At 42.0% G+C, this 14729-nt stretch overlaps 1 protein-coding gene across 2 annotated transcripts in view; it reads left to right on the forward strand.

Moving 5' to 3' along the window:
- Positions 1-981: 981 nt before the first annotated feature.
- Positions 982-14729, forward strand: part of DISC1 (DISC1 scaffold protein) — a 181189-nt gene continuing 167441 nt past the window's right edge. Inside the window, exon 1 of one of the 2 annotated variants that reach the window (XM_033144279.1) lies at positions 982-1101. In XM_033144279.1, the coding sequence (XP_033000170.1) occupies positions 1026-1101 (76 nt within the window). In that variant the 5' untranslated portion in view covers positions 982-1025. The remainder of the gene's footprint in view (positions 1102-14729) is intronic. The other variant, XM_033144276.1, reaches the window with a different exon arrangement.

Genomic DNA, 14729 nt, shown 5'->3' on the forward strand with positions numbered 1-14729 from the left:
AATGGGACTGATATGAGGGGAATAGGTTGACTTCCCAGCACTACAAACAGGGACTGAACCCAGGCTGACCTAATAACTTTAATTCCCGCTTTTGAGCTCTCCCCCCCACTCAATTATCCCAAATGTATAGAGGCTGAGGCCAGGGCCGGATTTAGCTTTGGTGAGGTCCTAAGCTACTGAAGGTGATGGGGCCCTTTCTACATCCAGCTGTCCTTTGTCAACAACAAATTGCCACTGTTTTTGTGTTGAATATATGCTATATGGTAATTTATGGACCTAATAGGTATCTAAAGCCATTTGCACATCATTGCCATGAGACCAGTCCATGCAGAATGTAGGCACCCTATATATAGAAATGAGCAAACCAGTGATATTTTAGGGAGCAGGCAGGCCCCGTTACTTACATCTTAGGAGCCTACACAACACAAAACACTTTGCTGTATGTAGGATTTATTTTAATTGTTTTTTAATCTTATATTTTGGAAATGTACATCCAGGTTTTCTTTCCTTTTTGGGGGGCCCCCAGAAGAGAATGGGGTCCATGGGGTCACGAAGAGTCAGACATGACTAAACAACAACAAAGAGAATGGGGCCCTAAGGTACAGCTTGTTTAGCTTATAGGTAAATCCGGCACTGGCTGAGGGAAACAGAGCGAGATTTCGACCATTAGGGCTTCTGTGCTTTTGACAGCTGCGCGACAGGCAGAGGCTCAACAGGTGGAGCCGCCTCTAGCAAAACGCGCAGGGCAGAGGAAAAGTTTCCCTTGCCGTCCTGCGTTGGATTAAAGGCACACAAAAGCCCGGGAAGAAGAAGAGCGGGAGTCCGAGCATGGAGGAGCTGAGAAGTCCCAGGAGCGCTGGCAACCCAGCGAGCGAGCTCTCTCCCACCCGGACGGAGCGGCCTCAGCCAGCCCTTGGCTCCCGCCTGCTCCAGCGGATGCGAGTCGCCGCCGCCGCCGCCGCCGAAGGGGCGGGGAAGGGGCTGCGGCCGAGGCGGCCCACGATTTGCAGCCTCGGAGGAGGAGGATGTGGAGCGGCGGCGGCGGCGGCCCCTCAGGAGACCTAAGACGTCGGACCCCTGAGAGCTCGGAGCCGAAGGCCGGTGAGGATTGGGCGCTTATCGGGCTGCGGGGGCAGCGGGGACGCCTGAGTGCTTCCTCGCCTCAGCTGCACGCCCGGCGGCGGGCGCGGAAAGAAAAGAAGCGGGATTCTTCTCCTCAGGCGGAGCCGCTTCTCTAATGGGGGAGAGTGGGAAAGCGCCGCCTCCCCCCCCCCACCCACCCCCCTGGAGCCTTGGGAGCGGCAGGCGACGGGAAGCAAGTGGGAAGGTTTTGCTCCCTCGGGAGAAGTTTCAGTGCTGCTTTCCCCTCCTTGTCTTCGCTGCCCCTAGAGGTGGCACTCGGCCAGCCTGGCAGCAAACGGGCGAGGAAGAAGACTAAGAGTGGGGGGGGGGGGCTGTGCCGGTCCGTGTCCTCCCTCGCCAGGGCTCCTGGGCCTCCAACACTCGCCGCCTCGGCTAGAGTGGCAGAAGTTGGGAAGGTCCCTCACTTGTTGACTTCCAACGGTTAAAGGCATAGGAGCCCTGCAGAGAAAAATGGGGGGGGGGGAGCCGACAAAGGGAAGTTATTGTTAAAAAAGTTATTGTACTGCACCCTATACCGGGGCTAGGGACCCTGGGGCTCTCCAGGGGCTCTTGGACTACAGCCCCGATCTGCCCCAGCCAGCAAGGTCAGGGAAGGTGGGAGTTGGAATCTAGCAACATCTGGAGGCCACAGTTCCCCCATCTCTTGCCATATACTGTGACAGGACGTGTCACTAGGATCTGTACTCTTCTTCTGTAAAGTTTCTTTTATTTCATTTTACAGCGTGTAGAAAACAGAAGTATTAACAGCAACAAGATGGAAAACAAAACTATAAAATAGGCACCTAGAATGAGGCCAGTTGTTGCACATGGGTTAAAATAACAAAAGTCTTGAGTAAAGACTGTGTTTCCAGAATATCAAGGTTACCTGTATTTGTCAATTTAATAGGATTTGTTTATCTTGCTTAATTTTAAATAGGACCACTAAGCAGTTTCCAAGGAATGCATTAAAATTATTCGTAGAAGTCCCAAGTTAAAAGCGAGGTCATTATAAGCGAAAGTTACAGATGAAAACACATATTGACAAAGTTTTATAAAGTTTTTGTGCAGGCATCAAAAAATGTATAGATAGGGCATCTGCCTAATGTCAACTGGTAGGAAGATAGAATAGAATAGTATAGTATAGTATAGTATAGTATAGTATAGTATAGTATAGTATAGAATAGAATAGAATAGAATAGAATAGAATAGAATAGATCTTTATTGTCATTGTCCCCTTGCGGAAACAACGAAATTCCTCGGTTGCTATATCAACTCAAATAAGTTCCAGAATGCAGGAGTTGCCAGTCTAAAATATCAATCCCATACAAGTGTGGAATTTTGTGGCACTTGTAAAAGTACCAGTTCAATATTAATTCATTAATTGTGGAATGATTACAGTCCTGGTTATTTAGTGTTTAGTATATATCTATATCTTTTCATCTGTTGCTGTTTCTATGGCATTTTTGGTTGTTACTACCAAAAATGGTAGCAATCAGCTGAAAGTCTAAAGTTTGAAGACATTCTTCTAACTTTCCCTTATTGGACCTGTTGCCACATAAGGAATTTACAGGTCACAATGCTGGAATCTGCTCTTTTAGGTATTGTAACAAATAATCATCTAGGTAAGCAAGTGCAGCCAACTCTCAGAAGACTGAAGAAGCTAGACTAGATTGAAGATTGAAGATTGAAGAAGATAGATTGGTGGGCAAGATTTATCTGATCATATCTGTCTGCTTTGATAACTGTACAGTCGTACCTCGTGTTGTGTTCGTTGCGGGTTGCGAATGGCGTGGGTTACGAACATGGCAAACCCGGAAGTGCACAGAGCGATATTGCTGCTCGGGTTGCGGACTTTTCGGGGTGCCAACGGCACCCCGGAATGGATCGTGTCCGCAGCCCGAGGTACCACTGTATCTTGCAACTTCCCCAATCCCATCTCCAGCTAAGAAAACAAACTCTGAAGAAGTGTGCATGCACACGAAAGCTCAAAGCAAGAACAAACTTAGTTGGTCTCTAAGGTGCTACTGGAAGGAATTTTTTTATTTTATTTTGTTTTAACAAAAAATAGATAAGGTGCCCAGAGCAGTAAACACTTATGTGATTTAAAAAACAATTAAAAATAAAAATAAATAAACTGTTGAACACAATAAAACATGTAAAACAATTTTAAAAACTGATATAGTGAAAACATGTGCCTGGACAGACATGAAACAGAACACTTTTCAGCAGGTGTGTAAGAGAGTATAGTGATGGCACCTGCTTAATGTCAACAGGCATGGAGTTCCAAAGCATAAGTGTTGCAACATAAATTGTACTGATGAAAGTCGTTAAATTTCTTCTTTTGACAACCAAGAGGGGTCTACATCTCACTGCTGTTCCTCAGAGTACTAAAAACACAGTATGTAGAAAAGCATATTGTAACTACTGTCTGTCCCACCTTGTAAATCCAACTTCAGCTTTGCAAGGGCTGAGAGTTACAGAGGTAGAGCAGCTTGGGGTTGGGGTTGGGGGAGGAAACAGTTAAACATTTCTCTCCAAAGCCACTTCACTGATCTTCAAATACAAAAAAAGTGGGAGATCTGGGTCATGGATTGTCTGTCCCTGAGGATCAAACTAAATTAATTAAGGTGGCAAACCAAGCGTGGCCAACCATGATCCAATCTCCAATATATATATATATATATATTTTTTGGGGGGGGGAAGTTAAAAGGAATCATGAGACTGATTTAGATTGGGGCTGCAGTGCTGGGAAAAGGATATTTAACCCTTCACCCCCTGCACTAGTTTCCCAATCTCAGTTGCATCCCTCTGAAGCATCCTTCTTTGCACTGCAGAAGAAAATGTGCACATACTGCTCAGACACTGTTTGGGATGAAGAGTGTGGCATCATTTGCAGCCAGCAATTGTGGAATCTTTGTGCCTCATCATTGTGGTTCAGGTGAGCAGGTTTGTTTTTTTTTTAAGAAGAATTTATTAACATTTTCATAATACAACACATACCCAGACCCACACCTACAAATACAAAACAAATACAAATACACATAATGCCAGGATTCTTCTTCTTGTTTGTATACCTTACAAAAAAAAAATTCTATTTCTGAATCTTCACGTTTGACTTCCCCCGCCTTTTCACCTTCGGTTTTAAATCCATATTTTACTTTCTTAACAACTTTTCTCTATAAATTTTTTTTACCTTCAATTAAAGATAACACAATTCTCTTAAACATCCTATTATAACATAAATCTTAGCAGAATATTCTTATAAAAACTAAACTTATTTCTTCTGTCCTTTATCATGCTGCTTTTAACTTAAAATCCAATATCTCCTTGCTTATTCACAATAAACTTATAATTAACAAACTTCACTCTCCGATTTCAGATACCATAACAGACCATTTGGGTTTTACATTTAATACTTCATCCCACACCCCCTCTGTCCATTGTCTTTCTCTGTCTTTCGCCAGAACCAATCCTCCAGTTGACTTCTTTTCCCAAATGTCCACAGATCCAGGCAGCATTCACAACAGACCTTGCATCGAGCTTCAGGGTACACATCACATCCTTCCTGGGCTCCTCCGCTTCTTTGTACCATACTTCTGCTTCTTGTAGATATCTTAATTCCATGTCCCTTGCCCCCGAGCTCCCACCTCGGGGTCTGGATATTATAAATTTTTCCGTTCCAGGGCTGCCACCCCCAGAAAACGGTTCCTTTTCCCGGAGTCGCCCAGCCATTTCAGACCATCCTTCAAGCACCCCTTCCAGCTCTTTGCCAAGGTTTGCTTCCATTGTGTAAAACTTTTGAAAAGCCTCCTCTGTGGGAAATAGATTCTTTTTATTTATAATCCCACTCAAGACTTGCAATTTCCGATTAAGCAGTTCCAGCCTCAAGACAGTGAGCATTTCTTCATCCTTTAGACCAGAGTTCAAAACAAGTTCAAACACAAAGTCCAGCATTTTGGAAGGGAGGGTGGGTGTCAGATTTCAGGTCCTGTCTCTTCCTTCCTTTGTTTCAATTGTTTCCCACGTCAGTCCAAATTTTCCATCGCCATTTTTCCTGAAGCCAGAGTGTAAAGACCAAAACTTTAAATGGAGATATTTTCTCCCCACTTAATCCCCAAAGGGAAAACTCAGCAGTCTCAGTTTTCAAATTCCAAGCACTTTGTATCCATTATTGTAGCAGCAGTCACTTAAACTGGTTACTTTCTTTCTCTCCCGAAGGGAGGGAGGCAGGCTCCCTTTCCTCTTCCCCCCGGATCGTTCCAAAAATAGAAAAGTCAGTCAAATACTCACAACCACCGGGTTCTTTCAGATCGTTAAAGACAGGTAGAACTTAGACGCTCATCACAGGATTTGTCGCCGCATTTACATCCCGGTTGGGGCATGTCCCCTATAGCCCGGCTCCGTCGTCCCTTCACCCCCACTCCCCCTTTACAGGGGGAGCGAGGGAAGGGTTCGGAGCCACAACGGGCACAGCCGGGGAGCCCAGGGTGCGGGACGCTCTTCCCGCACCCCACCGGAGCCCCGCTTTGCGGTAGCGGGGCTCCAAACCCCCGGGATGGACTGGGCGCTTCGCAGCCGAAGCAGCCCACGACCACCCGCAATGGCGTCGCCGCCGGAAGTCCCAGGTGAGCAGGTTTGAACACCTTTGCCATATGACTTGGGGTTCAAATTGATTCTTGCTGTGTCATCCAAAGTGTAGCTCTGGAACACAGTGGGGCGGGAAGAAATACCCACAACAATTGACACACTGTTATTGCTTTGTTTGATTCTACTTTTAGCTGGAAAGATATCTGACTTAGAAACTTCAAACTGCACAATACAGTGGTACCTCGGGTTAAGTACGCTTCAGGTTAAGTACACTTCAGGTTAAGAACTCCGCTTAAGAACAGAAATCGTGCTCTGGTGGTGCAGCGGCAGCAGGAGGTCCCATTAGCCAAAGTGGTGCTTCAGGTTAAGTATGCTTCAGATTAAGAACGGATCTCTGGAATGAATTAAGTACTTAACCCGAGGTACCACTGTACTAGTATGCATAGATGCCAACTCCTTGGGGCACAAAATTCCTTGTGAAGGGGTCAGGCACCCACAAATTTCAGAACCAGAGCCATGCATGGCATCCATGGCCACTGGCACCCACAGTCGTGGGGTCAAGCTGGCACTACTGCTAGTATGAATAGTGCTTTGGAAAGTTTAGAAATTTTGTGGAAGTGATCTTCCCAGATATCTTGGAGGCCTACTCAGCTATCCCTATCATATTTCTTGTGAGATCACCAAGCAAGGCAGAACAGCTTATGTTTGCATTTTTCATGTAGCTAGCTCTGACTCTTGATTAAAATCTAGGTTGTTAGCTCATTGTATATCCTCTTGTGTCAGACTGGAAGAGGTCAGTACATTCAAATAATATACATATCAACCAAGAGATAATTATACTTTCTACCAAATTCAATAATATTTTTCTGAAAATGATTTGTGGCATATACAATGATTTCCAGACTCCTGTGGCAACTTAAAGATTTAACAAATTTATTACAGCATAGGCTTTTGTGGACTGATACGTTCCTGCTCCTTAAATGTTTCTGTTGTTTCTCTGAATTACAAGTTGCTCATTTTTGATAGCTGTAATAACTAGTGGACTTTTCTGAAGTTTTGTATATGTCCTTTTCACACGATAATTTGTAGTTCTGTATTTTAATCCAGGAAATGTCACTGCATGCGTTCTCTTACATATAAAAGTTGTACAATCATTTCTGTATTGAAATAGTTGCAAAGTATTTTCTCAAACAAGACAAGGGCTGCTCTCCAGCACAGTGAAGGATGTTTAAGTGCATTGAAACCAGTTGGCTTTAGCCAGCCTCTGTGTTTTTTTGTGGTCATGTAGTACAGTGATACCCCAATGGCCACGCTAAAATAATTTCCTTCCTATTTGTTCTCTTCCCAAACTTATTCACATGAATTAGAGAAGTGCATTTTATTTCCTCTTCTGCTTTTTTTGAGGTGGCTTATGTGATACTTAGACCACTTACATTTTCTATGTAAAGAGTGCCTTAAAAATACAGCCCACTTCCACAATCATAGAATCATAGAATTGGAAGGTGCCCCAAGGGTCATCTAGTCCAGTCCCCTGCAAAGCAGGAAACTAAAGAATCCCTGGCAGATGGCCATTCAACCTCTGTTTAAAAAAACCCCAGCAAAGGAGAGTCTACTACTGTTGAACAGCTTTAATAATAATAATAATAATAATAATAATAATAATAATAATAATAATAATAATAATACAATATTATTTCTACCCCACCCATTTGGCTGGGTATCCACAGCCACTCTGGGCGGCTTCCAACAAATGATTAAAAATACATGAAAACATCAGTCATAAAAAACTTCCCTAAACAGGGCTGCCTTCAGATGTCTTCTAAATAGTTGTTTATTTCTTTGACATCTGGTGGGAGGGCGTTCCACAGGGCGGGCACCACTACCGAGAAGGGCCTCTGCCTGGTTCCCTGTAACTTCGCTTCTCGCAGTGAGGGAACCGCCAGAAGGCCCTTGGTGCTGGACCTCAGTGTCCGGGTTGAACGATGGGGGTGGAGACGCTCCTTCAGGTATACTGGGCCGATGTTTAGTCAGAATCTATTTTCTTGCACTTTGAATCAGTTGGTTTGGGTCCTACCCTCTGATTCATATTCTATATGACAGCCCTTAAATTATTTGAAGATGGCTATCATTATCACAAGGAAATCAGCCCTGAGTGCTCACTGGAAGGACAGATCCTGAAGCTGAGGCTCCAACACTTTGGCTACCTCATGAGAAGAGAAGACTTCCTGGAAAATACCCTGATGTTGGGAAAGATTGAGGGCACAAGGAGAAGAGGACGACAGAGGACGAGATAGTTCTCGAAGCTACCAACATGAGTTTGACCAAACTGCGGGAGGCAGTGGAAGACAGGAGTGCCTGGTGTCCATGGGGTCACGAAGAGTCGGACACAACTAAACGACTAAACAACAGCAACAATTATCACCTTTCAGTCTTCTCTGGTCTAAGTATCCCCAACTTCCTCAACTCCCATTCCTCATAAGGCTTGGTTTCTAGCCCCCTTATCATCTTGGTTACCATCCTCTTCACACGTCCCATCTTGTCAACATCCTTCTTAAATTGTCGTGCCCAGAACTGGACATAGTATTCCAGGTGGGGTCTGATCATGACAGAATATAGCATTACTGTTATTTCCCTTGTACTGGACACTATACTTCTATTGATGTAGCCTAGAATTGCATTAGCTTTTTTGGTGTGTGTGTGTGGGGGGGGATAATATCTTGCAATTGATTTTATTAAGCTTGTTTCTGAATGGCTGTAAAACCAAGTGACAGAAGTAGAGATTGCACCTAAAATTTGTGTTTTGCTAATAGACATTTTATAGAATTGGCTTTCATCCATCTTTAAAGTAAACTTTTGTTTACTTGAGTTTACTGATTTGAGAAACAGAACAGGTAGAATGGTTATTTCTTGGGAATTATTTAGAAATCTGTTCAAATCTTTTGAAAACTTTTTTACTGCATCAATTGCTTATCACATTCAGATTAAAGAGGGTCCTCCATTAATCCCATCCCCAGCACATTTAGTCTGATGGCTGACGATGTGGACCTTCTACTATGTGAACAAAATATTCAATAACTTGCATAGGATACTGTACACATTGCTGTGTATTTCAAACTGCATGTGCATATGAGGTAACTAGTTTATCTGAAGAAATTCACCATCTATTTTAATCCTACAGAGGGCATTCTAACCTTACGATTATTCTGAGTGGATTTGTGTCTGGTTCATATTTTCTGTTTCAAATATATTGCATATTTATTCGGATTTTTTAGTGTAGAAGGGAAACGTGAATACATGTTATACCTATTATGGAAAAACATAATGATTTTTTAAAAAATAAATAATAAAATAAATACAGTACAAATATTCATGAAGACTTTGATGCAGTCGCAGCAAATCTTAACTCATATCTTCTCAAAACATCAAGAAACTGTAGGAGCTTTTACACATCTTCCTGTTTGTTTTTGTGTAGTCATGTGAACCGTCTTTGCCAAGAGAAGAATTCTTTACATAGTGAAGTCTTTGGAACCCATTTTAAAGCCTCCTTTGGGTGTTCCCTTTTCAGTTTTATTCATAGTCCCCAGAGAGTCAAAAGGCTTTCAGTTCCAATATAATGCCTACACTGTTTCACTGGATTTTTTTTAAAAATCTCTATCAATAGACTTCTTTGTCTCTTCAGCTGAAGAAGCCCAGGAAGTCCTTAAGTCGGACAGATACTTTATTAAATAGCCATCACCCGATCAGATGTCTGATTCAGTAAATGACATTATGCTTTGTTTTTTGGGACACTTCCATAGCCAAATATTGCTTGGCTGAGGAATTTTATTTAAATGAGCGATTAACAGTCTGATCCTCTGCATGCTTACTTAGAAGTAAGTCCAACTGAATTCAATGGGAGCTTACTTTTAAATAAGTGCAGATACAATTTTATCCTGAATAAATACTTACTAGTGAAGAAAAAGAAATTGCCAATGTGTGTTTACCAAACAGAAGGAAAGTCCCCGAAACTTGTATGGCCAGATGTTGAGTGCACTTTGCGGATCAAGTGAAATTTGAGTAGTTTTAGTATATGGGGACAGCTTTTTATAAACTTCAATATGTTTATAAACTTACATCCAATGCTCTATTGGGCTTACTGCCATGTAAGTGGGATCTTAGGATTGCAGCCTCAGTGTGTAAAGTGGTTCCAGGGGACGATTAATAAATATGCAAACTTTGATTCTACATTGAATTGTAGGTATCCAAGCTGAACATCTTTGCTTTTGTCATGGCTTATCCAGCCAAATTCTACTAGCTTTGTCAGCTTGTTGCTGTATTTGGTTCATGCCCTCCACCACTTTTGCAAATTTGGAGAAACCTTCCTCTTTTGATGACATTGCATGCAGCAATACTTCTGCTTCCCTTTTTTTGTGCATGATACAGATGTAAACAAATAACTTGCCTGGAATGGAAACAAAAGTGTTGGGTTTGTCATTCTTGAGGCTGTTTGATTCCCTTTGCACTTCAATGATTCTTGAAGTTCCATACTTTTGTATAGGGATTCAATTTATTTTAATGCTAAGTTGTTATTTCAGTGTCAAGCTGGTAAAATGTGGGCTGGACAAGGTTGTTGTTAGGAGGATTTGTAGCTGGTTGGTTGGCTGAACCCAAAGAGTGCTCACTAATGGTTCCTCAGCATCCTGGAAAAAGTGTCAAGGAGGGTGCCATGAGGTTCTTTCCTGGGCCTGTTGTTGTTCAACATCTTTATAAATGTCTTTGACAAAAGAGTTGAGGGGATGCTAATCAAACTTGCAGATGACATCAAACTGGAAGGGGCAGCTAGTGCTGCAGAAGACAGAATCAGGATTCAATGTAATAATAATTAATAAATTTTATTTGTATCCCGCCCTCCCCAGCTGTGACCTTAATGGATTGAAGAACTGGACCCAAACTAACAAAAATAATTTTAATAGGGACAAATGTAAGGTTCTACACTTAAGCAGAAATAACCAGCTGCTCTAATATAAGATGGGAGAAACCTGGCATACCACTAGTACATGTGAAAGGGATCTGAGACCACAAGCTTAAAATGAGTCAACAGTGTGACACAGCAGCAAAAAATGCTAATGCTGTTCTAGGCTGCACCAACAGAAGTATAGGAAAGTACCACTCTATTCTGCCTCGGTCAGACCACACCTGGAGTACTTTGTTCAGTTCTAGGTGCCGCAGTTTAAGAAGGATATTGACAAACTGGAATGTATGCAGAGGAGGGCAACCAAGATGATCAAGGGTCTGGAAATGAAGCCTTATGAGGAACAGTTGAGGGAGTTGGGTATGGTGAGCCTAGATAATCCTAGATAAGACTGAGGGGAGATATAATGTTGTTGTTGTTCAGTCGTTCAGTCGTGTCTGACTCTTTGTGACCCCATGGACCAGAGCACGCCAGGCACGCTTAACCTTCACTGCCTCCCGCAGTTTGGCCAAACTCATGTTAGTAGCTTCAAGAACACTGTCCAACCATCTCATCCTCTGTTGTCCCCTTCTCCTTGTGCCCTCCATCTTTCCCAACATCAGGGTCTTTTCCAGGGAGTCTTCTCATGAGGTGGCCAAAGTACTGGAGCCTCAACTTCAGGATCTGTCCTTCTAGTGAGCACTCAGGGCCGATTTCCTTGAGAATGGATAGGTTTGATCTTCTTGCAGTCCATGGGACTCTTACATTATATCCAGTATGGTGATGGTGCTGGATATAATGTAACCATATTCAAAAAGCTAAAGGGCTGTCACATGGAAGATGGAGCAAGCTTTTTTTTCTCCTCAGGAGGGTAGGACCCAAGCCAATAGCTTCAAGTTAGAATAAAATAGATCAGGAAGAACTTTCTAATATAGAGTTGTTTGACAGTGGAACAGACTCCCTCAGAAGGTGGTGGACTATCCTTCCTTGGAGGATTTTAAGCAGATAATAATAATAATAATAATAATAATAATAATAATAACAATAACAATAACAACAATGATTTATTATTTATACCCTGCTCATCTGGCTGGGTTTCCCCAGCCACTCTGGGTGGCTTCCTACAAAATATTAAAATACAATGGTCTGTTAAACATTAAAAGCTTCCCTAAACAGGGCTGCCTTCAGATGTCTTCTAAAAGTCTGGTAGCCTAGAAGCAGAGGTTGGATGACTGACTGTCATGGATGCTTTAGTTGATATTCCTGCATTGCATTGCTGGAAGTTAGACTAGATGACCCTCTGAGTCCCTTCCAACTGTACAATTCTATGATTCTAGATAGTGACAATGGGTGCATTTACATGGTACTGTATATAACTTCTGTTTCAGGCAAAATGGCTTCCTTCTTAGAAAGATTGTCGGGCTGAATGCTTGTGATAAATACAATATTTTTGCATGATAGATGCTCTTTAATCCTCAATGCCTTCATTTTTAATTTAACTTCTAGATATGTCTAAAAGCACCAAATCCTTTTGACATAACCTTTGTATTCAATATTTAGATACAAATGGCGTCTTCTTGTGACAACTCTTAGCTAGTCCACAATTTTAGATGTTTTTGAAGGCTGTATACTTGTTTGACTTTTTTGCTATTAAATATGTCAGTCAGGTCTCCAGATGCTTACAATATATTTTAAACATATAAAAAAATACATTATACTGCAAACATGTTCACAGAAAAACACACACAGTTCATTAAAAAATGCACAAAACAACCCACCCACTCACTACAATAGCAGCAGTGGCAACACATACTCCTGATGGTTGTGGTTCGAGCTGCTCAACTTATGGAGCCATCACTCCGGGTGGTGGAGAACCTTGAAGAATTTTGAAGGCAATGGTGAAATGGTTGTACAAGATCTGGGAGCAGACAGGAAAACAGTGCAGGGATTTATAAAGGGATGTTGCATAGTCAGAGTGACAGCAGAGACAAATAATTTTGGCAGCAGGGTGGTAGATAGAGGTGGTGGGGCAGTGGAAGGCTAGACGGAAGATTGCAGCAGTCAAGGTGAAAGATGACTAGGGTGTGCAACAGTATTTCTGCCGGACAGAGGAAGGGTTACAATATTTGTAATGTTAAAGAACATACTATCACAATTGGACATCTACAGCTGAGATGTCAGAGATGGAGCAGTTCTTCGTGAAGTGAAGATCAAGAGAATATTATCACGCTCTAGTTCCGTGAGTCCAAGGGGACTTTTAGGGTTGTACTTCCTCAAACAGCTGGCACCCATGTTGCATGATTAGCTGCTTTTGAAGCTCCTTTTGAGTTCAGAAGAGGTTTTTTGTGTTTTTATTTGTTCAAATGGAAATATCTGAAACTCCACTGGGATACCAGAAGCCTCTGTTACAATCCCAAGCTCTCTAGCAGGGTGCTCAGAGCACTGATAGTAACTAGAAAGAACAATGTTTTTCAATGACTTGGAAAGTGAATGTCCATGCTGTTTGGTTGACAGGGTCAATTCATTTTTTTGCACAATAATAAATAAGATAATGACCTACTGTGTCATATTAATAATGCTTGATCTGAAAGGTCAAGCAATTTTCCATCTGGTTAATTCATTTACATGGGGGAAGGCACAAGCATTAACTCAGGGTCATATAGATAGTTTTGAGAGAAGTGTGTTTACTCTGTATTTAAATTCAGGTTAAATTTTAAACCAGGTTACTTTTCAAGAGGTGTATGAATGTAGCTGAAACAGAAGAATAAAAATGATCTGATTAAAAAACGTTTTGGTTTTGAAAGGGTCTTGAGCAAGGTGCCTTCCAGTGGGCCCTTCCAAAGTCTAGCAGAGAACAGATAGGGATGGGCAGAAGGGATATGGGTGGTGGCATTGAAAGCAGCACAGCTCCTGCCTCTGAGTACTTTCTCAGTCCAGCCCCTGATGCCACCACCTGAGAAAAGTGTCTCCCCCCTCATGTTTGTTTGTTTTTTTAAAATATTTTTTATTAAAGATTTCTTTGTTTACAAAAGTATGTGCAGTGTCTCTATTTTCAAGTTACATTTTCTACAGATCATTTCCATTTGTTGAGTCATTAGTGCAGGCATAGGCAAACTCGGCCCTCCAGATGTTTTGGGACTACAATTCCCACCATCCCTGGCGACTGGTCCTGTTAGCTAGGGATGATGGGAGTTGTAGTCCCGAAACATCTGGAGGGCTGAGTTAGCCCTATGCCTGCATTAGCGTTACATTAGGAAGAAAAGGAGGAAAGAGGTGGTGGGGGCCATGGTGAGTGGGAGTGGGGTCGGGTGGCAATGTTTCTATTTTACTTACCGTAATGTATGTGTGGGGTTTTGTGTCAGCGTCGCTTGTGCGGGTTCTCTTCACTATTCACTTGTGTTTCTTTGGTGGTGAGAGAGGTTGGGGTTGGCCTAGGTGTGGTTGTTTGTTTGTGATTGGCTGTGGTGAACTTTGTTTTCGTATGTAAGTGGGGTGGGTGGGGCCTCACCCCTCCTGTATAGGATTTCAGCGTTAGGAATCAATCGGCTGTTAGCAACTTTAAAATATCTCATTGATTTTTCTCGTTATTTATTTATTTTGTGAATTTATATTCCATCCTTCAATAAATTAATATTAGAATACTGGCTTTCAATAAAACCCAGCAGAAAAATAGAACTTTTAAAATTAGCTACGTAACATATTGAAAGGTGATGTTATCAGGTTCTTACAATTTCCAAAAGATTACTCATTCCAGATTTGAGAATGTGTTAAAAATAATTTAATGTATTTTAAAAAAAACTGTATCTGGGTGTTTTAGGGTCAGATTTTTTTTATCAACTTTATGCTGGTCTCTGTCTTTAACCTGAAATCAATTTCCCTAACCAGCTCTCACAAGTAGTTAACAAGTGGAATAATTTCATTTTAAATATGCTTAAGATGGGTATGTATGTTTTGAGCTTTGGTGGGAAGGGACTAGGGAGAGAATAAACCCTTGTAATATCTTACAGTATAGTACTACAGTGGTACCTTGGGATAAGTACTTAATTCATTCTGGACGTCCGTTCTTAACCTGAAGCGTACTTAACCTGAA

The sequence above is a fragment of the Lacerta agilis genome, chromosome 3 (assembly GCF_009819535.1).
Source record: "Lacerta agilis isolate rLacAgi1 chromosome 3, rLacAgi1.pri, whole genome shotgun sequence".
Taxonomy (NCBI): Eukaryota; Metazoa; Chordata; class Lepidosauria; order Squamata; family Lacertidae; genus Lacerta; species Lacerta agilis.